Source organism: Ranitomeya imitator, chromosome 6 (assembly GCF_032444005.1).
Source record: "Ranitomeya imitator isolate aRanImi1 chromosome 6, aRanImi1.pri, whole genome shotgun sequence".
Taxonomy (NCBI): Eukaryota; Metazoa; Chordata; class Amphibia; order Anura; family Dendrobatidae; genus Ranitomeya; species Ranitomeya imitator.
In genome coordinates this window covers 116,070,441-116,096,917 of record NC_091287.1, presented here as the reverse complement: position 1 = coordinate 116,096,917, position 26,477 = coordinate 116,070,441, and the positions used below count along the sequence as shown (strand labels likewise).

At 40.6% G+C, this 26,477-nt stretch overlaps 1 protein-coding gene across 1 annotated transcript in view; it reads right to left on the bottom strand.

The window, feature by feature from the left end:
* The window catches only part of TGFBR2 (transforming growth factor beta receptor 2), a 78,075-nt gene that overhangs the window by 27,257 nt on the left and 24,341 nt on the right, over positions 1 to 26,477 (bottom strand). The window contains exons 2-4 of the mRNA XM_069730020.1: positions 11,952 to 12,108; positions 6,792 to 6,982; positions 3,697 to 3,777 (exon numbers count right to left, since the gene is read on the bottom strand). Of these exons, the coding sequence (XP_069586121.1) occupies positions 3,697 to 3,777; positions 6,792 to 6,982; positions 11,952 to 12,108 (429 nt within the window). The remainder of the gene's footprint in view (positions 1 to 3,696; positions 3,778 to 6,791; positions 6,983 to 11,951; positions 12,109 to 26,477) is intronic.

Genomic DNA, 26,477 nt, shown 5'->3' with positions numbered 1-26,477 from the left:
GACAGACCCTGATTCATGCTATGTGTCACTTACTGGGCTGTTTAGTGTTTTTTTTTTATCACTATTATATCAGCAAAAGATTATAACTAAAGGACTACTTGGCCTAGTCCAACTATTTAGCATTTTTCAGCTTGTTCACAATGCACAAAAAAAAGCTGTCAACCAGATTACCTCAGCAAATTAACTGCTAGAATGCCAAAGGTCTGCAATGCTGTAATTGCTGCAAAGGGAGCTTTCTTTGGCGAAAGCAAAGTTTGAAGGAGAAAATTATTATTTCAAATAAAAATCTTTTTTTTCGAACCCTGTCAATGTCTGGACCAGATATTCAATTCATTTGGCAACTCATTTGATTAATAAAAGTATGAGTTTTCATGGAAAACACAAAATTGTCTGGGTGACCCTAAACTTTTGAACAGCAGTGTGTATATATATATACAGTGTATATATATATATATATATATATATATATATATATATATATATATATATATATATATATACAGTTAGGGCCAGAAATATTTGGACAGTGACACAATTTTCGCGAGTTGGGCTCTGCATGCCACCACATTGGATTTGAAATGAAACCTCTACAACAGAATTCAAGTGCAGATTGTAACGTTTAATTTGAAGGGTTGAACAAAAATATCTGATAGAAAATGTAGGAATTGTACACATTTCTTTACAAACACTCCACATTTTAGGAGGTCAAAAGTAATTGGACAAATAAACATAACCCAAACAAAATATTTTTATTTTCAATATTTTGTTGCAAATCCTTTGGAGGCAATTACTGCCTTAAGTCTGGAACCCATGGACATCACCAAACGCTGGGTTTCCTCCTTCTTAATGCTTTGCCAGGCCTTTACAGCCGCAGCCTTCAGGTATTGCTTGTTTGTGGGTCTTTCCGTCTTAAGTCTGGATTTGAGCAAGTGAAATGCATGCTAAATCGGGTTTAGATCTGGAGATTGACTTGGCCATTGCAGAATGTTCCACTTTTTGGCACTCATGAACTCCTGGGTAGCTTTGGCTGTATGCTTGGGGTCATTGTCCATCTGTACTATGAAGCGCCGTCCAATCAACTTTGCAGCATTTGGCTGAATCTGGGCTGAAAGTATATCCCAGTACACTTCAGAATTCATCCGGCTACTCTTGTCTGCTCTTATGTCATCAATAAACACAAGTCACCCAGTGCCATTGAAAGCCATGCATGCCCATGCCATCGCGTTGCCTCCACCATGTTTTACAGAGGATGTGGTGTGCCTTGGATCATGTGCCGTTCCCTTTCTTCTCCAAACTTTTTTCTTCCCATCATTCTGGTACAGGTTGATCTTTGTCTCATCTGTCCATAGAATACTTTTCCAGAACTGAGCTGGCTTCTTGAGGTGTTTTTCTGCCAATTTAACTCTGGCCTGTCTATTTTTGGTATTGATGAATGGTTTGCATCTAGATGTGAACCCTTTGTATTTACTGTCATGGAGTCTTCTCTTTACTGTTGACTTAGAGACAGATACACCTACTTCACTGAGAGTGTTCTGGACTTCAGTTGATGTTGTGAACGGGTTCTTCTTCACCAAATTAAGTATGCGGCGATCATCCACCACTGTTGTCATCCGTGGACGCCCAGGCCTTTTTGAGTTCCCAAGCTCACCAGTCAATTCCTTTTTTCTCAGAATGTACCCAACTGTTGATTTTGCTACTCCAAGCATGTCTGCTATCTCTCTGATGGATTTTTTCTTTTTTTTCAGCCTCAGGATGTTCTGCTTCACCTCAATTGAGAGTTCCTTTGACCGCATGTTGTCTGCTCACAGCAACAGCTTCCAAATGCAAAACCACACACCTGGAATCCACCCCTGACCTTTTAACTACTTCATTGATTACAGGTTAACGAGGGAGACGCCTTCAGAGTTAATTGCAGCCCTTAGAGTCCATTGTCCAATTACTTTTGGTCCCTTGAAAAAGAGGACGCTATGCATTACAGAGCTATGATTCCTAAACCCTTTCTCCGATTTGGATGTGGAAACTATCATATTGCAGCTGGGAGTGTGCACTTTCAGCCCATATTATATATATAATTGTATTTCTGAACATGTTTTTGTAAACAGCTAAAATAACAAAACTTGTGTCACTGTCCAAATATTTCTGGCCCTAACTGTATATATATATATTTCCCTAATGATGACCAATGAATCAAAAATCAGTTACAGTATCTAAGTTAAATTATATATATATGTCTGTATATATACACACTCAATAAAGGAGTGGTTCTGCAGGTGGGGACCACAGACCACATCTCAGTACCAATGCTTTCTGCCTGATGTTTTGGTCACTTTTGAATGTTGGTTGTGCTTTCACACTCGTGGTAGCATGAGACGGACTCTACAACCCACACAAGTGGCTCAGGTAGTGCAGCTCATCCAGGATGTCAGCGTAGTGTCCAGAGGCTGGAGGCGCTACTAGGAGACAGGCCAGTATACCAGGAGACGTGGAGGGGGCTGTAGAAGGGCAACAACCCAGAAGCAGGACCACTACCTAGGCCTTCGTGCAAGGAGGAACAGGAGGAGCACTGCCAGAGCCCTGCAAAATGACCTCCAGCAGGCCACAAATGTGCATGTGGCTGCACAAACGGTTAGAAACCGACTCCATGAAGATGGTCTGAGTACCCAACGTCCATAGATGGGGGTTGTGCTCACAGCCCAACACCGTGCAGGACACTTGGCTTTTGCCACAGAACACGAGGATTGGAAAATTCGCCACTGGTGCCCTATACTCTTCACAGATGAGAGCAGGTTCACACTGAGCACATGTGACAGATGTGACAGAGTCTGGCGACGCCGTGGAGAGCGATCTGCTGCCTGCAATATCCTTCAGTATGACCGGTTTGGCAGTGGGTCAGTAATGGTGTGGGGTGCAATTCTTTGGAGGGCCGTGCAGCCTTCCATGTGCTTGCCAGAGGTAGCCTGACTGCCATTAGGTACCGAGATGAGATCCTTAGACCCCTTGTGAGACCATATGGTGCAGTTGGTCCTGGGTTCCTCCTAATGCAGGACAATGCCAGATCTCATGTGGCTGGAGTGTGTCAGCAGTTTCTGCAAGATGAAGGCATTGAAGCTATGGAATGGCCCTCATGATCCCCAGACCTGAATCTGATTGAACACATATGGGACATCATGTCTCGCACCATCCACCAATGTCACATTGCACCACAGAGTTTCCAGGAGTTGGCAGATGCTTTAGTCCAGGTCTGGGAGGAGATCCCTCACGAGACCATCCACCTCCTCATCAGGAGCATGTCCAGATGTTGTAGGGAGATCCCACAGGCACGTGGAGGCCACACACACTACTGAGCATCATTTCCTTGTCTTGAGGCATTTCCACTGAAGTTGGATCAGCCTGTAACTTCATTTTACACTTTTCTTTTGAGCATCATTCCTACTCCAGATCTCCATGGGATATTAGTTGTAATTTATGTTGATCATTTTTAGGTTTTATTATTCTCAACACATTCCACTATGTAAGGAATAAAGATTTACAACTGAATATTTCATTCAGTTATATCTAGGATGTGTGTATATGTATATATATATATATATATATATATATATATATATATCTCCATCTCTATAAAACTATAAAACATTATATATATATATAGCAGTGTCAGTATATAACATAGAGAAAAACAAAGGGTTGGATTACTTTCAAGTGGTTTTGGCTTGTCTTGTGGAATTTCACTCTTTTTTTCTTTCTTATGACCTGGTGTGACTTTCTGATGATTTTCTGAAAATAAGAACACAATTGTTAAACTGACCACACCCAGTTGTACCATAATGTGGTTTAAAGGGAACCTGTCACCTGAATTTGGTGGGTCCTTTTTTGTGTCATATGGGAGGTGTTTTCGGGTCTTTTATTAACCCCTTTTTTTACCCCTGGCCGCACGCTGGTCGCAAAATTGACTTGCCGTTGATTCGCTTTCCTCCCTAGTTAACGCATGTGCAAAGCAATCTTGTCTTGCGCACGCGCAGTATGCTTTGCCCAACTGCGGGCATAGCCGAAAACCATTAGTGCGCATTATGTCCCGGAACACAGCAAAATACTTCCGGGACATAATGCGCCGGCTCATGCGCACTAATGGTTTTCGGCTTTGCCCGCAGTTGGGCAAGGCATACTGCGTGTGCGCAAGGCAAGATTGCTTTGCACACGCGTTAACTAGGGAGGAAAGCGAATCAACGGCAAGTCAATTTTGCGACCAGCGTGCGGCCAGCGGGGAAAAATGGGGTTAATAAAAGACCCGAAAACACCGCCCATATGACCCAAAAAAGGACCCGCCACATTCAGGTGACAGGAAGCTGATGACAGATATCCTTTAAAGAGTTTGTCTGGTCACAAAGTATCGATGACCTACAGGTCATCAATATCAGATACGTGGGGGTCCTACACCTAGCACCCCCCTCAGTCAGATGATACAGGTCCTTCTCAAAAAATTAGCATATAGTGTTAAATTTCATTATTTACCATAATGTAATGATTACAATTAAACTTTCATATATTATAGATTCATTATCCACCAACTGAAATTTGTCAGGTCTTTTATTGTTTTAATACTGATGATTTTGGCATACAACTCCTGATAACCCAAAAAACCTGTCTCAATAAATTAGCATATCAAGAAAAGGTTCTCTAAACGACCTATTACCCTAATCTTCTGAATCAACTAATTAACTCTAAACACATGCAAAAGATACCTGAGGCTTTTATAAACTCCCTGCCTGGTTCATTACTCAAAACCCCCATCATGGGTAAGACTAGCGACCTGACAGATGTCAAGAAGGCCATCATTGACACCCTCAAGCAAGAGGGTAAGACCCAGAAAGAAATTTCTCAACAAATAGGCTGTTCCCAGAGTGCTGTATCAAGGCACCTCAATGGTAAGTCTGCTGGAAGGAAACAATGTGGCAGAAAACGCTGTACAACGAGAAGAGGAGACCGGACCCTGAGGAAGATTGTGGAGAAGGACCGATTCCAGACCTTGGGGAACCTGAGGAAGCAGTGGACTGAGTCTGGTGTGGAAACATCCAGAGCCACCGTGCACAGGCGTGTGCAGGAAATGGGCTACAGGTGCGCATTCCCCAGGTAAAGCCACTTTTGAGCTACAGAGAAGCAGCACTGGACTGTTGCTAAGTGGTCCCAAGTACTTTTTTTCTGATGAAAGCAAATTTTGCATGTCATTCGGAAATCAAGGTGCCAGAGTCTGGAGGAAGACTGGGGAGAAGGAAATGCCAAAATGCCTGAAGTCCAGTGTCAAGTACCCACAGTCAGTGATGGTGTGGGGTGCCATGTCAGCTGCTGGTGTTGGTCCACTGTGTTTCATCAAGGGCAGGGTCAATGCAGCTAGCTATCAGGAGATTTTGGAGCACTTCATGCTTCCATCGGCTGAAATGCTTTATGGAGATGAAGATTTCATTTTTCAGCACGACCTGGCACCTGCTCACAGTGCCAAAACCACTGGTAAATGGTTTACTGACCATGGTATTACTGTGCTCAATTGGCCTGCCAACTCTCCTGACCTGAACCCCATAGAGAATCTGTGGGATATTGTGAAGAGAAAGTTGAGAGACGCAAGACCCAACACTCTGGATGAGCTTAAGGCCGCTATTGAAGCATCCTGGGCCTCCATAACATCTCAGCAGTGTCACAGGCTGATTGCCTCCATGCCACGCCGCATTGAAGCAGTCATTTCTGCCAAAGGATTCCCGACCAAGTATTGAGTGCATAACTGAACATTATTATTTGTTGGTTTTTTTGTTTGTTATTAAAAAACACTTTTATTTGATTGGATGGGTGAAATATGCTAATTTATTGAGACAGGTTTTTTGGGTTATCAGGAGTTGTATGCCAAAATCATCAGTATTAAAACAATAAAAGACCTGACAAATTTCAGTTGGTGGGTAATGAATCTATAATATATGAAAGTTTAATTGTAATCATTACATTATGGTAAATAATGAAATTTAACACTATATGCTAATTTTTTGAGAAGGACCTGTATAAGCTCCAGTGGTGGGCTGATGTAAACTATGGATGGATTTACCTCTGTTAGCCAGCATAAGTACATGTGGGGGTTGCCTGGTTGCTAGGGAATCCCCACATGTACTTATGCTGGCTAACAGATGTAAATCATTCAGCTGCAGCAAGAAAAACTAAATCTCCGAGCACTAAAAAATACTCGGAGGACCCCCGAGCATGCTCAAGAAATCTCGAGTAACGAGTATATTCGCTCATCACTAATAAATAACCTAATTTACTTAATAAGTGCAGAAATGCTGCAACATAAAAAAACACTGAGTGTTCAATTTGGGAAGGTAGCCTTAGGTTATGTTCACAGGTTGCGCTTTTGCAGCATTTGTACTTATTTTTACAGCGAAAAAAGCATCATTGTTCTGTTCCAGCTAAATGAACAAGATTTCGGAAGTCCCATGGACAAGTAGCTTGTTTTTCCCTTGGAGATTTGTTGCGGTTTCTAAACTGCACAATGTCATTTATTTGAGTGTTTTCCACCCATTTTAATAAATAGGAAAAAAAGCAGAAAACAGAGAATTAAAACACAAGTTTTTTTTTATGTCTGTGCTCGTACCTGAAACTAAAGCAAACCTTTATCTCTACTTTAGTCACTTGCTTGAGCTTATGCTACAATACCAACTATCCTCAATAGGGAAATGGGTCCATTCTTAGGCAAAAAAAAATGCAGACATTCTTGTGTTCTTGTTACTTTTTTTTCGTACAAATAAACTTACTTTTCTCAAATGTAAACTGTTGGTTACACATCTCTTCATTACAAGCGCACATATACAGAACTTCTCCATGGGCCTTTTTTCTTTTCATGTGACATGTTGAGGAGTTGTAATCCGGGAACCTGTGTCCGTACAGTGGTAACTGGGGATCGTGGCAGAGTGTTTCCACAGTTACAGAGGAACCGCGACTTCTCCTTTAAAAAAAAATAAAATAAATTAAAGGCGAAGTAATAGCAATAGTCTAATCAACTAAACCCCCCTAACGTAATGGCTGAATGGCCGTTAGTGGCAATTCATGGTATACAATGAATGCTAGAGACAGGATAGGACCATCCCGATTGGTTACACCTTGTAGAGGTCAGATGGCTTTTACGCTTTTTTGTTCAAAATAGTGTTAGCCAATTACCCTATATTTATATGTACTACTAGCTGAAGAGCCCGGCGTTGCCTGGGCATAGTAAATATCTGTTTTTAGTTATAGCACCTCACGTCTCTTATTTTCCCATCACGCCTCTCATTTTCCCAATCACATCTTTCATTTTCCCCCTCACATCTCTCATTTTCTCCCTCACTCCTCTCATTCCCCCCTAACAGTTGTCATTTCAACATCACATCTGTCATTTTCTGATCACTCCACTATTTTTCCTCACTCCTCTCATTTTGTACTCACACCTTTTCATTTTCACCTCACACCTCTCATTTTCACCTCATCACCTCAGTATATACATGTTTGTCATCTCCCTTATATATAGTATACATCTGTATGTCATCTCCTGTATATAGTATATACCTGTATGTCATCTCCCCTGTATATAGTATATACCTGCTGTGTGTCATCTCCCCTATATATAGTATATACCTGAATGTCATCTCCTTCTATATATAGTATATACCTGTATGTCATCTCCTCCTGTATATAGTATATACCTGTGTGTCATCTCCCCTGTATATAGTATATATCTGTGTGTCATCTCCTCCTGTATATAGTATATACCTGCATGTCATCTTCTACATATAGCATATACCTGTATGTCATCTCCTCCTGTATATAGTATATACCTGTAGGTCATCTGCTCCTGTATATAGTATATACCTGTGTGTCATCTCCTCCTGTATATAGTATATACCTGTATGTCATCTTCTATATATAGCATATACCTGTATGTCATCTCCTCCTGTATATAGTATATACCTGTAGGTCATCTGCTCCTGTATATAGTATGTACCTGTATGTCATCTCCTCCTCTATATAGTATATACTTGTGTGTCATTTCTCCTGTATATAGTATATACCTGTGTGTCATCTCCTCCTGTATTAGACCTCGTTCGCACATTATTTGCTCAGTATTTTTACCTCAGTATTTGTAAGCTAATTTGGCAGCCTGATAAATCCCCAGCCAACAGGAAGCCCTCCCCCTGGCAGTATATATTAGCTCACACATACACATAATAGACAGGTCATGTGACTGACAGCTGCCGTATTTCCTATATGGTACATTTGTTGCTCTTGTAGTTTGTCTGCTTATTAATCAGATTTTTATTTTTAAAGGATAATACCAGACTTGTGTGTGTTTTAGGGCGAGTTTCGTTTGTCAAGTTGTGTGTGTTGAGTTGCGTGTGGCGACATGCATGTAGCGACTTTTGTGAGATGAGTTTTGTGTGGCAACATGCGTGTAGCAACTTTTTGTGTGTCGAGTTGCATGTGACAGGTTAGTGTAGCAAGTTGTGTGCAGCAAGTTTTGCGCATGGCGAGTTTTGCGCGTGGCGAGTTTTATGTGTGGTGCCTTTTGAGTATGTGCAAGTTTTGTGTGAGGCAACTTTTGCATGTGTTGCAACTTTTGTACATGTGGCAATTTGTCCGCGTGTGCAAGTTTTGCATGTGGCGAGTTTTCCATGAGGTGAGTTTTGCACTTGTGGCGAGTTTTGCAAGAGCCTAGTTTTTGCATGTGGTGAGTTCTGCGCGTGGCGAGTTTTGAGCGGCGACTTTTGTGTTTCGACTTTTATGTGGCGAGGTTGGTGTATTTGTGGTGAAATGTGTGCTGAGGGTAATATGTGTTCAAGCACGTGGTAGTGCGTGACGCATTTTGTGTGTGTGTTCATATCCCCATGTGTGGTGAGTATCCCATGTCGGGGCCCCACCTTAGCAACTGTACGGTATATACTCTTTGGCGCCATCGCTCTCATTCTTTAAGTTCCCCTTGTTCACATCTGGCAGCTGTCAATTTGCCTCCAACACTTTTCCTTTCATTTTTTCCCATTATGTAGATAGGGGCAAAATTGTTTGGTGAATTGGAAAGCGCGGGGTTAAAATTTCACCTTACAACATAGCCTATGACGCTCTCGGGGTCCAGACGTGTGACTGTGCAAAATTTTGTTTCTGTAGCTGCGACGCCTCCAACACTTTTCCTTTCACTTTTTCCCCATTGTGTAGATAGGGGCAAAATTGTTTGGTGAATTGGAGAGCGTGGGGTTAAAATTTCACCTCACAACGTAGCCTATGATGCTCTCAGGGTCCAGACGTGTGACTGTGCAAAATTTTGTGGCTATAGCTATGACGCCTCCAACACTTTTCCTTTCACTTTTTTCCCCATTATGTAGATAGGGGCAAAATTGTTTGGTGAATTGGAACTCGCGGGGTTAAAATTTCACCTCACAACATAGCCTATGACGCTCTCGGGGTCCAGACGTGTGACTGTGCAAAATTTTGTGGCTATAGATGCGACGGTTCAGATGCCAATCCCGGACATACACACATACATACACACACACACACACATACACACACACATTCAGCTTTATATATTAGACTAGCTGAAGAGCCCGGCGTTGCCTGGGCATAGTAAATATCTGTGGTTAGTTATAGCACGTCACTTCTCTTATTTTCGCATCACGCCTCTCATTTTCCCAATCACATCTTTAATTTTCCCCCTCACATCTCTCATTTTCTCCCTCACACCTCTCATTTTCTCCCTCACTCCTCTCATTCCCGCCTAACACTTGTCATTTCGACCTCACATCTGTCATTTTCCGATCACTACACTATTTTCCCTCACTCCTCTCATTTTGCACTCACACCTTTTCATTTTCACCTCACACCTCTCATTTTCACCTCAGTATATACATGTTTGTCATCTCCCTTATATATAGTATACACTTGTATGTCATCTCCTGTATATAATATATACCTGTATGTCATCTCCCCTGTATATAGTATATACCTGCTGTGTCATCTCCCCTGTATTTAGTATATACCTGTATGTCATCTCCTCCTATATATAGTATATACCTGTATGTCATCTCCTCCTATATATAGTATATACCTGTATGTCATCTCCTTCTATATATAGTATATACTTGTATGTCATCTCCTCCTGTATATAGTATATACCAGTGTGTCATCTCCCCTGTTTATAGTATATATCTGTGTGTCATATCCTCCTGTATATAGTATATACCTGTATGTCATCTTCTATATATAGCATATACCTGTATGTCATCTCCTCCTGTATATAGTATATACCTGTATGTCATCTCCTCCTGTATATAGTATGTACCTGTATGTCATCTCCTCTTTTATATAGTATATACCTGTGTGTCATCTCTCCTGTATATAGTATATATCTGTGTGTCATCTCCCCTGTATATAGTATATACCTGTGTGATCTCCTGTATTAGACCTTGTTAACACGTTATTTGCTCAGTATTTTTACCTCAGTATTTGTAAGATAAATTGGCAGCCTGATAAATCCCCAGCCAACAGGAAGCCCTCCCCCTGGCAGTATATATTAGCTCACACATACAAATAATAGACAGGTCATGTGACTGACAGCTGCCGTATTTCCTATATGGTACATTTGTTGCTCTTGTAGTTTGTCTGCTTATTAATCAGATTTTTATTTTTGAAGGCTAATACTAGACTTGTGTGTGTTTTAGGGCGAGTTTCGTTTGTCAAGTTGTGTGTGTTGAGTTGCGTGTGGCGACATGCATGTAGCGACTTTTGTGAGATGAGTTTCGTGTGGCAACATGCGTGTAGCAACTTTTTGTGTGTCGAGTTGCATGTGACAGGTTAGTGTAGCAAGTTGTGTGCAGCAAGTTTTGCGCATGGCGAGTTTTGCGCGTGGTGAGTTTTATGTCTGGTGCCTTTTGAGTATGTGCAAGTTTTGTGTGAGGCAACTTTTGCATGTGTTGCAAATTTTGTGTATGTGGCAATTTTTCCGCATGTGCAAGTTTTGCGTGTGGCGAGTTTTCCATGAGGTGAGTTTTGCACTTGTGGCGAGTTTTGCGTGAGCCTATTTTTTGCATGTGGTGAGTTTTGCGCGTGGCGAGTTTTGAGCGGCGACTTTTGTATTTCGACTTTTATGTGGCGAGGTTGGTGTATGTGTGGTGAAATGTGTGCTGAGGGTGGTATATGTGTTCAAGCACGTGGTAGTGTGTGACGCATTTTGTGTGTGTTCATATCCCCGTATGTGGTGAGTATCTCATATCAGGGTCCCACCTCAGCTAGTGTACGGTATATACTCTTTGGCGCCATCGCTCTCACTCTTTAAGTCCCCCTTTTTCACATCTGGCAGCTGTCAATTTGCCTCCAACACTTTTCCTTTCACTTTTCCCCATTATGTAGATAGGGGAAAAATAGTTTGGTGAATTGGAAAGCGCGGGGTTAAAATTTCACCTCACAACGTAGCCTATGACGCTCTCAGGGTCCAGACGTGTGACTGTGCAAAATTTTGTTTCTGTAGCTGCGACGCCTCCAACACTTTTCCTTTCACTTTTTTCCCCATTATGTAGATAGGGGCAAAATTGTTTGGTGAATTGGAAAGCGCGGGGTTAAAATTTCGCCTCACAATATAGCCTATGACGCTCTCGGGGTCCAGACGTGTGACTGTGCAAAATTTTGTGGCTGTAGCTGCGACGGTGCAGATGCCAATCCCGGACATACACACACACATACACACACACACACACACACATTCAGCTTTATATAGTAGATTAATACTTACTTACTATAGGGTATATTCTCTTTTTGATTTTTTTTCGGGTTTTGTCATGGTATATAGTATATATACGCTGACAGCTTCTTCCATGTGCACGGATGATATGTCCCAGGCTCATAATAATTCACAACAATCCAAATTTGTTTGCCTGTTCACAATAAATACTTACCACAAGGTGACGCAAACTTCCTCTGCATATTCACAAGAGGCTTCCACGTTGCAGCTCGTTTTACAAGTCCCTTTGCTTTCTGAGCAGGTCGTATTTTGGACATCACAAAATGCACAGATCATATGGGAAGGCAGGTTCAGCATCACTCTGGCATCATCTGTAGAAAAAAAATAGATGTTTAAACACTTCATTATGTCTTTGAATTGGTTGCTGATTTATTTAATAAATGGGATCATCTCTGATCAGGGGCGGACATATCATTGGTGCAGACTGTTCAGTAGCAAAGGGGCCCTCAAGAGGTAAAGGCGTATCTTCCACCTCCAAAGCAGCATGGAGCTTCTGCAAAGGGTCCATATACTATTCCTGTACCAGCCCTATTCTCACTGTGTCCTCCACTGTCTGTGATATAAAGAGTTAAAGAGCTAAAGATCTGAACTGCCACTAGTTAAAAGGCCTCTATAGCAACAGTCCACCCAATCTTTTTAAGAGTAAGCTGAACCACAATAATGCAAACAGTAGCACAACCACAGGTCTTACCAACTTTTCATCATGTCTACTTAGAAGGAAAATTACAAGGAAATGCCAGTTTCAGGCCATGACCCTCTTTTTGGGCCGAAACGTTGCTTCACTCGTCTACCTCAATTGCATTTCGCCATGTGATGTTTAAGGATGGAATAAAGGTTATGTTTTATCCCTATTTTTTCTGGTGTCTTGGAATGTTGGATTATCTATGGTTATAAACCTTGTGGGGGGTCTAGTCAAGTCAGCACGCAGCCACCAGTGGTACATGAGAATCAGTCTTGGACTAAGTAAAACCTGCATTCTGTCAGATTTTGGGAAGCTTTAATAGTAGAGCCCTGGAGATTTGTCAAGTTTCCTAGGTGTCCAGATGGTCTCCTGTTTTGCAAATGCTCCCTAGATATCCTGAGTTGGTAGATGGTGGGGCTATGCATTGGTTTATGAGGTGTGTGTACCAGCTACTGGGTGCCAGAGAAGTTTCAGAAACCACCCTACTTTGCCCAAAGCATTTGGATATGTTGCTAGTGCATTAAAGAGATATCACCATCTCCAAGATCCTATTCCAATGTGCATTAGGTGTAATAACATTAGCAAATACCTCCAATTAGAAGTGTAGTATAGGTGTTGTGATTCGCTATATTGCTTACCCCATGTGCAGGGCATTGTAGTAGGTTAGGTATCCATGGTTATGACTAATAACTAGCAAACTGTCACTATATGAGTGGTCATAACCACGGATACCTAAGCTATTTCAATGTTCTACATATGGGTTAAGCGACATAGCAAATTAGGAGAACTCTATCCCATTTCTAATTGGAGGTATTAGTTAGGCTACTTTCACACTTCCGTCTTCTGACAGCTGTCGCAATGCGTCATTTTGGAGAAAAAACGCATCCTGCAAAGTTGCCCGCAGGATGCCTTTTTTCACCATAGACTTGCATTAGTGATGCATTGCGACGTATGGCCACACGTCGCATCCGTCGTGTGAGGGATGCATCGTGTTTTGGTGGACCGTCAGCACAAAAAAAGTTCCATGTAACTTTTTTTGTGCGACGTGTCCGCCATTTCCGATCGCGCATGCACGGCCGGAACTCCGCCCCCTCCTCCCCTCTCATCACAATGGGCAGCGGATGCGTTGTAAAACTGCATCCGCTGCCCACGTTGTGCTACATTTAGCACGACGTCCGTCGGTACGTTGGGCCGACGGTTTGCGACGGCCCCGTACTGACGGAAGTGTGAAAGTAGCCTTAATATTACTACATAATGGGATAGGATCTTGGAGATGAGAATACCCCTTTAATTTTTACCTTATTGAATTAAAACCTTACTAACTTTAACTTTACTAGGGCTGTGTTGCATCATATAACCGAAAGGTACCACCACAACTTTCTTGTATCACCTGCTGAACGTCTCCTGGTCCTAAACTACATGCTATCAGTTACGCTTATGCACTATAGAATAGGCAATATCGGTCATCCATCTTTTTGAAAATCCTAAAAATGAGATCTAATCCAAATTGGCAAATACAATTTTTACCTTTTTTTTTTTCTTTTTCTTCAATATTTTTTGTGTTTTTAAGAAAAATACCCTTTAGCGTGTTCATTTCAATTTATGGCCGATGCAAATGTATTAATTTAAAAAAATTAAGATTTTAGACACGGTTAAACAGTCTATGAGTTATTTCACAATACAATGATCAGTGAGAGATGGGAACAGTTGGTTTAATATTTTTTTTTTGCTCAGTAAATGTCACATTTCTATTTAAGCGGAGTTAGAACGTACACGCTGAGAGTTAAATGGTGCGTGAGCAATGCTGATTTATTGCTTCCATGAGGCAATATAAACATAATCTGGTAAAAGACATATTTTCCACCAAGCACTAAATATTACAGTTTGATGATCAGCACAGACATTCACCAACCATAAATGTGGAAGAATTAAATGTCAGCACGCTGAAACCGTATACTAATGAGGTGAATGTTACAGAAACATCTCTGGTGACATTTGATATTGGTCTCACATTTCCTGTTAGCTACCGCATCAAACTGAGAGCGATAGGAGGGTCACGGGAGCGGGCACTGCTGCTCTACAATACAGCTGCAAATCAGTGATAAGCCACATAAACAAGTGCCAAAAAGAGCTATCAATACAAAAAGAAAGGCGAAACAAAACAAAAAAATCAGGAAATAGGAAATATATTGTATATCCGAAAAAAATAAAAATACTAAATCTGGAACTTTCTATATCTTTTAGGTTTTCAATCACAAAAAAAGAAAAGAGATCACGTATAGACAGAATACAGGTGACTGGACCCTATTTGTGGGGGCTTTTCTTCTTCATTATATTTTATACCCGAAGGCTTTTGCTTAATTTATTTATGGCGGTGAAAAGTTACATTTTTTTTTGTCCATAGTAAGCCAGGAAGCAATTTTATCAGACTTTGCTGGAGTGAATTTCTGTACTAAACTACTTTTTTTTTGGAAAGCCCCCAAACGTCTTGCCCAGGCCTTTAGGACGCTAGTACTGATGCACACTGACGTGCAAAAGGGTACCAATGTTTTGAACTTTTGATTTTAGGCTCCACATCTCACCATCCACTAATGCTTCGAATGTGAGACTACCATGATTTTATAGACAATGCAAGTCATATTGAAGAAAGGTTACCACTATCACAAAGTACAATATGAGAAAACGCTCTCAGAATCAGAGGGATCCATTGAAGCGTTCAAGAGTTGTTGCCCTCCTACGACCCCCTCCATGTCTACTGATGTACTGGCCTGTCTTCTGGTATCTGCTCCATGCTCTGGAGGCTGTACTGACAATGGTCGGAATTGTAAAATTTGGTCTGGTCATGAAGGTGAAAACAGGCTTGGTGGTAGAAGGGGTTAAAGGTTATCCTGTAATCCATGTCTGTAGAGGCTACATGTCATGCAGCTTCTTTAATGTTTTCATGCATGTAGTACAGTAAATCATAGTGGGGGTACATGATTGAGGGTCCACTCAACGTTATAACTTTTTTCTATAAAACATGGAGCAACACAGGGATTCAATGCATTCATTGTGAAGTTATGCAGTTTTATGCAGTTTAAGAGTCTGATGATTTGTTTTAGAAACCACAAGATTGAAATAAACGGTAGGCAATGTAATGTAGAATTAAACATTAACTCACTACTGTGCATATTCTCATAAGGTTCTCAGCAGAAATGTTTACATCACATCACGCAGTGCATAACTTCCCAGTGCCACGATGATGAAATAACCCCCCAATTCCCCACCTGGTAGGTAATAACTCACACAGTGCCATAAATTTGCTTTGAACCGTATGACTCAGTTATATGTAACCTGGTGTGGGAGTAGAACAGAAACTTTACAAACAGGAAGGCAGAAAACACGTTTTTTCTTAACCTTTGAACAAAGCAGTAGCTAAAGAGACAATCTCCAAACCATAATGCCACACCGAACACTTATGTGCAATATGAAAATCTGCTATGAATTTACAAATGTGCCAAATTTTGAACATATATGTATATATGAATACATAAGAAACAGAGAGCTTTTTCTGACCCGTATTAATAATGTAAATACAATACAAAATGAGTTTTCCTATAAGTAAATCATCCTAGACAACTTCTTGTACAGTTACAAAATGAACAACTTATATTAAGAAAGAACAAGCGGGCAGCTTGAAAACCATGAAAGGCAAAGGCGGGCACACAGTATGTGAACATATTGGGAAGCCCCAGACATGCAAATAAAAACAGTGCTACTTATTAATAAAGTGCATAGTGAGAAGCACTGTTTTCATTTGCATGAAATCTGCTTTTCCACAAGTTTTGTTGTCTGTACTGAAATTTTGGATTTCATCTTCCCCGTTTCCATCTGAAGACGCGACAACATCTTCATGGGACGTAAACAAAGTCGAAACTGTAATACTGTCATCTATACTTCTATACTTTAATGACAGTAGTACATATGGTGTGGGATACCAAACTATGTGTCCAGTGTAAAAGCAAATCAACCTGTATAAACATAGGAAGATTACACTCAAACAGGAAATAGGAAACGTGAAAAGGAACATTTCACCTGCATGTAGACATACTGTATGCAGCTCAAATTGAGACATTCAGTTCATTGGTGCTTAAACAAAATCTTGGCAAGAAGCCCAGCCCAACCAAACTTATTAATAGTATAGAGTGAGGAGCATTCAGCCCAAAAATGTTTAGTCTAAATGACCAGTAAGCATGAAGTGTCTGAAAACTGCATCCTACTAAAGAGCCCTTGGGTTTGATACATTTTGCAAAAACTATCATACATCTTTACATACAAGCAATTACATCTTTAGTTTTAACTTTTAACTTGACCTTATGAATTATTTCTTAAATAAGGTGAATAATAGAGTAGAACATTTAACATTCATAGAAATTATCACTACATTTCATTGCTTCAGATCCTATAATGGCTGATTTATCATAAAATCTGATCTGAAATTATTTTGTATGCTGTATAAAAGAGTTCAAAATCCAGGGAAAAGTAGAGATATATTTCATACAATTAAATCGATGATTGCACAGTAATGCTGAAACACTGGGATTGCATGTACCCATGTGCTTTAAATGGCTAGAGGGTAACAAAAAGCCATGCAGCTTTGGCCATAGTGTAAAGGTACCTCACTAGAGGGAAGCCATGCTTATAAAAAAATGAAGAAGCCACACCAGAATCCCCCTTCAGAAGATATTTAACTGCTTTCCAGGCCACCGGCTTCGGAAGAAAGCCAGACATTGATAAGGTACTGGGCCAAACTATTGCTGGCTGTTGATCCAGTAATTTTAAGGCTGCTCTGGGCTAAGAGACAAATTCCAGTGGTAAGTATGAAAAATATTTAGGATTGAGAGTCCTTAGTGATTGATACCTTTTAATGGCTAACTGAAAAGATGGTAACAAATTGCAAGCTTTCGAGACTACACAGGTCTCGAAAGCTTGCAATTTGTTACCATCTTTTCAGTTAGCCATTAAAAGGTATCAACCACTGAGGACTCTCAATTTTAAATATTTTTCTATCTACTGGCTAACACGGTACCAAGATATATATCTTTCCTGCATCATAGTGGTAAGTAGGGTTGAGCGAAACGGATCGTTCATTTTCAAAAGTCGCCGACTTTTGGCAAAGTCGGGTTTCATGAAACCCGACCCGATCCCTGTGTGGGGTCGGCCATGCGGTACGCGACTTTCGCGCCAAAGTCGCGTTTCGTATGACGCGCTTGGCGCCATTTTTTTCAGCCAATGAAGGAGCGTGGGCAGAGTGATGACATAGGTCTTAGGGGCGTGGACGCCTATCGCCATGTTGTCGCTTGTGCGCTGTAGCGATTTGCAATGTGTAACACCAGCTTTTCAGTTCAGGGACGGACGGAGGGGAGAGAGAGAGGGAGAGAGAGAGAGAGAAAAAAAAAATTCCCATTGACTTTGCATTGGGTTTCGTGTTTCGGTCGATCCTCGACTTTTCGCCATAATCGGCCGATTTCACTCGACTCGACTTTTGAGATAGTCGGGTTTCGCGAAACCCGACTCGACCCTAAAAAAGTCAAGGTCGCTCAACCCTAGTGGTAAGTATGGTTTCTTTCATTTTATAGCAGCATTGAGTTCATCTGTAAAATTCTAAAACAGAGAAAACAAACTTTTAAGTTCATTTTTCTGTGTCAGTTCTAACAGTCTTTACTGTGATGTCCATGACTTGGGAATCATACAGCATTGTATTGTTGCTCTTGCATTGCTGTGCAACAAGGTTTGCCTTTGAGAAGCTTGTCCTCCCTAACTCCCTGCAGCCGCCGTGGCTATGATGCCAGTAATCCCTCCCTTCTTCTTTCCCAGATAGTGTATATCAACCATGTTAAGAAGCTCATGTCTTTGCATCTCTGATTCAGAATAGTCTTTCTTACCTACTGTAATTGTGGTAATTGTGCATAACTACAAGAATTCAGCTTGAAAATAAACCTTCCTCTGGAACCTTCATACGTGCTTCTGCAGTTGAGTCAAGTCAAGCTATCTGATGAAGTTTCGTCATGTGAGTTATGTTACACAGAGACATTCATAGAAAAGGTATCTCAAGATCCCCTCAATTGCAGCCTGGTTACAGAGTCATAATAACTACCTTGATGAACCCTTTGGACTGCTATATTTTTCTTTTGATACAGCTTTTTCAAAGACTTCTTTTAGATTAACCCCATGAATGCCTGTTTTTGTTTGATCTAGAAGCACCTCAACAGTCATTGCCCATTTATTCTGTCTGATCTCCTGCGCTCTTATAGGGGTGTCCTATTCAGTCATTGTCATTGCTCTTATGGTTGTGAGGGTGGTTGGTACTTTTTCTTTTAGCTTACTTTACTGGACAAAGACTATGTACTCTGCCTGCTCAACCTGGGTGCCTCTACAGTAAAGGTCAAATCTCTGTTATAGGGGTTGAGGGATGAAAACCATGAAGCCCATCTCACCCTGTTAAGCAGATTTGCTAGTGACAAGCTGGACCATCAATGTCAGTTTGAGGTGACCGATTCCATATACTACGACCCAAATCTTTCAGAATGGGTTGTTAGTCACCAGTCTTGATGACTGCAGTAAGATGGGCACCTTTCAATTGTTGTGCTCCACAATTAGAGGTGACTACTAGAATACATTTCAAACTAGTTGGCACGGCTATGCATTACTTTTAGCTAGCTTCAGTAAATATTGTGTATTCTACAAACCATACTTACCCTGATAGTGCTATATAAATACATGGACTGTAGCCAAGATCTAGGTAGGACAGCAAAGTTATAGCAATATGTCTAAGATAATTAGCTAAATGGGTAAGGGTCTCTGAATCAGGAATCCATAGAAATAATACAAATTCACTCTAGTACTTTTAAATACATCGGCCACCTTTTAAATATAGTTAAACAGAAGTCATGCTTTATTACATCCCTTAACCCCTTTCTGCCAGCTGACGGAATAGTACGTCAGCTGGCAGATCCCCTGCTTTGAGGTGGGCTCCGGCGGTGAGCCCACCTCAAAGCCGCGACATGTCAGCTGTTTTGTACAGCTGACATGTGCGCGCTATGAGCGCGAGCAGAATCGCGCTCCGCCTGCGCCCATTAACTAGTTAAATGCCGCCGTCAAGCGCTGACAGCGGCATTTAACTAGCGCTCCCGGCCGCACGGCCGGAAATACTCGCGCTGCTGACCCCGTCACATGATCGGGGGTCAGCAGTGCATTGCCATAACAACCAGAGGTCTCCTTGAGACCTCTATGGTTGTTGATGGCCGATTGCTTTGAGCGCCACCCTGTGGTCGGCATTCAAAGCAACCCTGCATTTCTGCTACATAGAGGTGATCCGTATTTCACCTCTATGTAGCAGAGGCGATCGTGTAGTGCATGCTTCTAGCCTCCTGTGGAGGCTATTGAAGCATGCCAAAATTTTAAAAAAAGTGATTAAAAATATAAAAATAATAAAAAATATATAAAAGTTCAAATCACCCCCCTTTCGCCCCAATCAAAATAAGACAATTAAAAAAAAATCAAACATACACATATTTGGTATCGCCGCGTTCAGAATCGCCCGGTCTATCAATAAAAACAAAGGATTAACCTGACCACTAAATGTCGCAGCAAGAAAAAAAATCTAAACGCCAAAATTACGTTTTTTTGGTCGCCGCGACATTTCATTAAAATGCAATAACGGGCAATCAAAAGAACGTATCTACACCAAAATGGTATCATTAAAAACGCCAGCTCGGCACGCAAAAAATAAGCCCTCACCTGACCCCAGATCATGAAAATTGGAGACGCTACGGGTATCGGAAAATTGCGCATTTTTTTTTTTTTAAGCAAATTTGGGATTTTTTTTCACCACTTAGATAAAAAATAACCTAGACATGTTAGGTGTCTATGAACTCATAATGACCTGGAGAATCATAATGGCAGGTTAGTTTTAGCATTTGGTGAACCTAGCAAAAAAGCCAAACAAAAAACAAGTGTGAGATTGCACTTTTTTTGCAATTTCATCTCTTTTGGAATTTTTTTCCCCTTTTCTGTTACATGGCATGGTAAAGCAAATTGTATCGTTCAAAAGTACATCTCGTTCCGCAAAAAATAAGCCCTCACATGGCCATATTGACGGAAAAATAAAAAAGTTATGGCTCTGGGAAGGAGGGGAGCAAAAAACGAAAATGAAAAAGCGGAAAAAGCTCTGGGGGTGAAGGGGTTAAATAGGGTTTTCTTACCCTCTGGGTAATCTGTTAATTAAAGTACATTTCTATCACAATTACCAACGTTTGTGGAGTAAACTATGATGAATTTGCTCTAGGCAATGCCTTTCCAAGTTGAGCTCCTTCCATTTTTCCCAAGGTTGACAGAGCCGGCCAGGTTGGTATAAAAATTGCCAGACAGTACAAAATTTGAGAAATTTTAATGCCAGAATTTGGGAGAAAATGGATGAATCGAGGTCAACATCTTTGCTTTGTGAGTGTGGTAAATAAGTTATAATGTAAAATTCCTTTGGACAGGTTTTGTGGAACCCCATCACCATTCTGCACTTACATAGTAACATAGTAACATAGTTAGTAAGGCCGGAAAAAGACATTTGTCCATCCAGTTCAGCCTATATTCCATCATAATAAATCCCCAGATCTACGTCCTTCTACAGAACCTAATAATTGTATGATACAATATTGTTCTGCTCCAGGAAGACATCCAGGCCTCTCTTGAACCCCTCGACTGAGTTCGCCATCACCACCTCCTCAGGCAAGCAATTCCAGATTCTCACTGCCCTAACAGTAAAGAATCCTCTTCTATGTTGGTGGAAAAACCTTCTCTCCTCCAGACGCAAAGAATGCCCCCTTGTGCCCGTCACCTTCCTTGGTATAAACAGATCCTCAGCGAGATATTTGTATTGTCCCCTTATATACTTATACATGGTTATTAGATCGCCCCTCAGTCGTCTTTTTTCTAGACTAAATAATCCTAATTTCGCTAATCTATCTGGGTATTGTAGTTCTCCCATCCCCTTTATTAATTTTGTTGCCCTCCTTTGTACTCTCTCTAGTTCCATTATATCCTTCCTGAGCACCGGTGACCAAAACTGGACACAGTACTCCATGTGCGGTCTAACTAGGGATTTGTACAGAGGCAGTATAATGCTCTCATCATGTGTATCCAGACCTCTTTTAATGCACCCCATGATCCTGTTTGCCTTGGCAGCTGCTGCCTGGCACTGGCTGCTCCAGGTAAGTTTATCATTAACTAGGATCCCCAAGTCCTTCTCCCTGTCAGATTTACCCAGTGGTTTCCCGTTCAGTGTGTAATGGTGATATTGATTCCTTCTTCCCATGTGTATAACCTTACATTTATCATTGTTAAACCTCATCTGCCACCTTTCAGCCCAAGTTTCCAACTTATCCAGATCCATCTGTAGCAGAATACTATCTTCTCTTGTATTAACTGCTTTACATAGTTTTGTATCATCTGCAAATATCGATATTTTACTGTGTAAACCTTCTACCAGATCATTAATGAATATGTTGAAGAGAACAGGTCCCAATACTGACCCCTGCGGTACCCCACTGGTCACAGCGACCCAGTTAGAGACTATACCATTTATAACCACCCTCTGCTTTCTATCACTAAGCCAGTTACTAACCCATTTACACACATTTTCCCCCAGACCAAGCATTCTCATTTTGTGTACCAACCTCTTGTGCGGCACGGTATCAAACGCTTTGGAAAAATCGAGATATACCACGTCCAATGACTCACCGTGGTCCAGTCTATAGCTTACCTCTGCATAAAAACTGATTAGATTGGTTTGACAGGAGCGATTTCTCATAAACCCATGCTGATATGGAGTTAAACAGTTATTCTCATTGAGATAATCCAGAATAACATCCCTCAGAAACCCTTCAAATATTTTACCAACAATAGAGGTTAGACTTACTGGCCTATAATTTCCAGGTTCACTTTTAGAGCCCTTTTTGAATATTGGCACCACATTTGCTATGCGCCAGTCCTGCGGAACAGACCCTGTCGCTATAGAGTCACTAAAAATAAGAAATAATGGTTTATCTATTACATTACTTAGTTCTCTTAGTACTCGTGGGTGTATGCCATCCGGACCCGGAGATTTATCTATTTTAATCTTATTTAGCCGGTTTCGCACCTCTTCTTGGGTTAGATTGGTGACCCTTAATATAGGGTTTTCATTGTTTCTTGGGATTTCACCTAGCATTTCATTTTCCACCGTGAATACCGTGGAGAAGAAGGTGTTTAATATGTTAGCTTTTTCCTCGTCATCTACAACCATTCTTTCCTCACTATTTTTTAAGGGGCCTACATTTTCAGTTTTTATTCTTTTACTATTGATATAGTTGAAGAACAGTTTGGGATTAGTTTTACTCTCCTTAGCAATGTGCTTCTCTGTTTCCTTTTTGGCAGCTTTAATTAGTTTTTTAGATAAAGTATTTTTCTCCCTATAGTTTTTTAGAGCTTCAATGGTGCCATCCTGCTTTAGTAGTGCAAATGCTTTCTTTTTAATGTTAATTGCCTGTCTTACTTCTTTGTTTAGCCACATTGGGTTTTTCCTATTTCTAGTCCTTTTATTCCCACAAGGTATAAACCGCTTACACTGCCTATTTAGGATGTTCTTAAACATTTCCCATTTATTATCTGTATTCTCATTTCTGAGGATATTGTCCCAGTCTACCAGATTAAGGGCATCTCTAAGCTGTTCAAACTTTGCCTTCCTAAAGTTCAATGTTTTTGTGACTCCCTGACAAGTCCCCCTAGTGAAAGACAGGTGAAACTGCACAATATTGTGGTCGCTATTTCCTAAATGCCCAACCACCTGCAGATTTGTTATTCTGTCAGGTCTATTAGATAGTATTAGGTCTAAAAGTGCTGCTCCTCTGGTTGGATTCTGCACCAATTGTGAAAGATAATTTTTCTTGGTTATTAGCAGAAACCTGTTGCCTTTATGGGTTTCACAGGTTTCTGTTTCCCAGTTAATATCTGGGTAGTTAAAGTCCCCCATTACCAGGACCTCATTATGGGTTGCAGCTTCATCTATCTGCTTTAGAAGTAGACTTTCCATGCTTTCTGTTATATTTGGGGGTTTGTAACAGACCCCAATGAGAATTTTGTTACCATTTTTCCCTCCATGAATTTCAACCCATATGGACTCGACATCCTCATTCCCTTCGCTAATATCCTCCCTTAAAGTGGACTTTAGACAAGACTTTACATAGAGACAAACCCCTCCTCCTCTCCGATTTTTACGATCCTTTCTAAACAGACTGTAACCCTGTAAGTTAACTGCCCAGTCATAGCTTTCATCTAACCATGTCTCGGTTATTCCCACTATGTCAAAGTTACCTGTAGATATTTCTGCTTCTAGTTCTTCCATCTTGTTTGTCAGGCTTCTGGCGTTTGCGAGCATGCAGTTTAGAGGATTTTGTTTTGTTCCAATCTCCTCCTTCTATTTGCCGTTTGCTAGGTGATTTGTAATATTTGCAAAAGACAACTTACACTGCCCTAGAAAAATGCCCTAAATAGATCATTTATATGAATCCTTAACCCATTACTTGCCAAATTAGAAATTTTCATTTGGCGGATTTTTCAGAAAAGGGCGTCCCAATATTCAATTAAAATGACAATGACACGATTTCCTATTTTGAAAACATTCATTTTGCAAACGCAACGCAAAAAATTGGACCCAATTATAAAAATTATAAAATCTTAGCTTCTAGAAGCTAAAGATTAGGTGTCCCAAAAAAAAGGACATTGGTAGAAAATGGGTTAAAAGAATATTCTAATTTAATAGTGAGAATAAGAAGCATCCAGAAATACCGACATTAAGTTGCTGTGATAAAGCCGCTGTTTTATCTTGTACAAAGCAATATCTCAATATTTAGTCTACGAGGTGACCAGATTTTATAGCATCACAGAATTTGTTCATGTATAAATGCAAATGTCTGTTACTTATGCAGGTTTAAGGATTAATTCTTCCTCTTGCAATCGCACCAGTAGCGTTTTGATTGGCGACACGCTTCACTAAGAATGTATAAATGACACCATATAACTGCGGGAGAATGAAGGTCTTAACTGCGCTAAGTACAGTGTTCTTCTACAAATAAACACAGCTTTATATGACACATTAATGCCATTTTACATGCCACTTAAACGTACAGTATCATAAAAAGGGCCATTTTAAATCACATAAACACTTTTAGTTTGCGAGTATATTATTTTATACATCCCTAAAAGAAGTGACATCATGAAGCTATTTATTTGATCCATCGTGTCACAACAATCACTGTTATATCCCCAGGCTGTTAGTAAAAAAAATCTTTATTATTTGGATGTTTTATTGTTATAATATTTGCCATGTAAAGTCAAAGACATACTGTAGACCCCAATTACAAATGGTAAATGCTAAGCATTACACAAGGTCTCCTATTGCTCCGTGGCTGAAGTAGAGCACTTAGATTTACGCAGTGCTATCACCCGAGGTGTACAATTTGAGTGCAATCATAAAAAATGCCTAAAGTGGCTGTCTTATGAAAAACTCCTGTCCATACGCCCTATCATAACATATATAAAAACATGAAAGTGGTTGTCCTTGCATTACAAGGATGGCCATTCATCTTTATAAAAATAGAAAAAGTAATCGGCTCACCACCACTATGAGAAACGCAGACGATATCAAGGAGACCTCCAGGCCAGTTTTCTTACGTTACAGCAAAATACAGTAGTAGAAAAAAAATGTTGCGATGAAATAAAATTAGATCTTTTTTTATACAAACACCTCCTTAAAAATTACTGTAAGTCGTCCAAGAAAAAAAAGGATACGGAAAAGTCAACGGGGACAAATTGACTGCACTGTATTAACCCCTTCATGACCTTGGGATTTTTCCGTTTTTCCGTGTTCGTTTTTTGCTCCTCTTCTTCCCAGAGCTATAACTTTTTTTATTTTTCTGTCAATATGGCCATGTGAGGACTTATTTTTTTGCAAAACAAGTTGTACTTTTGAATGACGTCATTGGTTTTAGCATGTCGTGTACTAGAAAACGGGAAAAAAAATTTAAAGTGCGGTGAAATTGGAAAAAAAAGTGCAATCCCACACTAGTTTTTTGATTGGCCTTTTTACTAGGTTCACTAAATGCTAAAACTGACCAGCCATTATGATTCTTTAGGTCATTACGAGTTCATAGACACCTAACATGTCTAGGTTCTCTTTTATCTAAGTGGTGAAAAAAAAATCGAAAGTTTGCTAAAAAAAAAAAAAAAAATTGCACCATTTTCCGATACCCGTAGCGTCTGTATTTTTCATGATCTTGGGTCAGGTGAGGGCTTATTTTTTGCGAACTGAGCTGGCGCTTTTTATGATAGCATTTTGGTGCAGATATGTTCTTTTGATCGCCCGTTATTACATTTTAATGCAATGCCACGGCGACCAAAAAAACGTAATTCTGGCGTTTCAAAATTTTTTCTCGCTACGCCGTTTAGCGATCAGGTTAATACTTTTCTTTATTGATAGATCGGGCGATTCTGAACACGGCAGTACCAAATCTGTGTAGGTTTGATTTTTTTTATTGATTTATTTTGAATGGCGCGAAAGGGGGGTGATTTAAACTTTTATATATTTTTTTCACATTTTTTTACTTTTTTTTAACTTTTGCCATGCTTCAATAACCTTCATGGGAGGCTAGAAGCTGGCACAACACGATCTGCTCTGCTACATAGCAGCGATCATCATATCGCTGCTATGCAGCAGAAATGCAGGCTTTCTATGAGCGCCAACCACACGGGGGCGCTCACAGCAGGCCGGCATCAGTTACCATAGAGGTCGCAAGGACCTCTATGGTTACCATTCTGACGCATCGCTGACCACCGATCATGTGACGGGGTCGGCAATGCGCTAATTACCGGCCGGGCGGCAGAAAGCGCCGGTTAAATTCCGCTGTCAGCGCATTTAACTTGTTAATA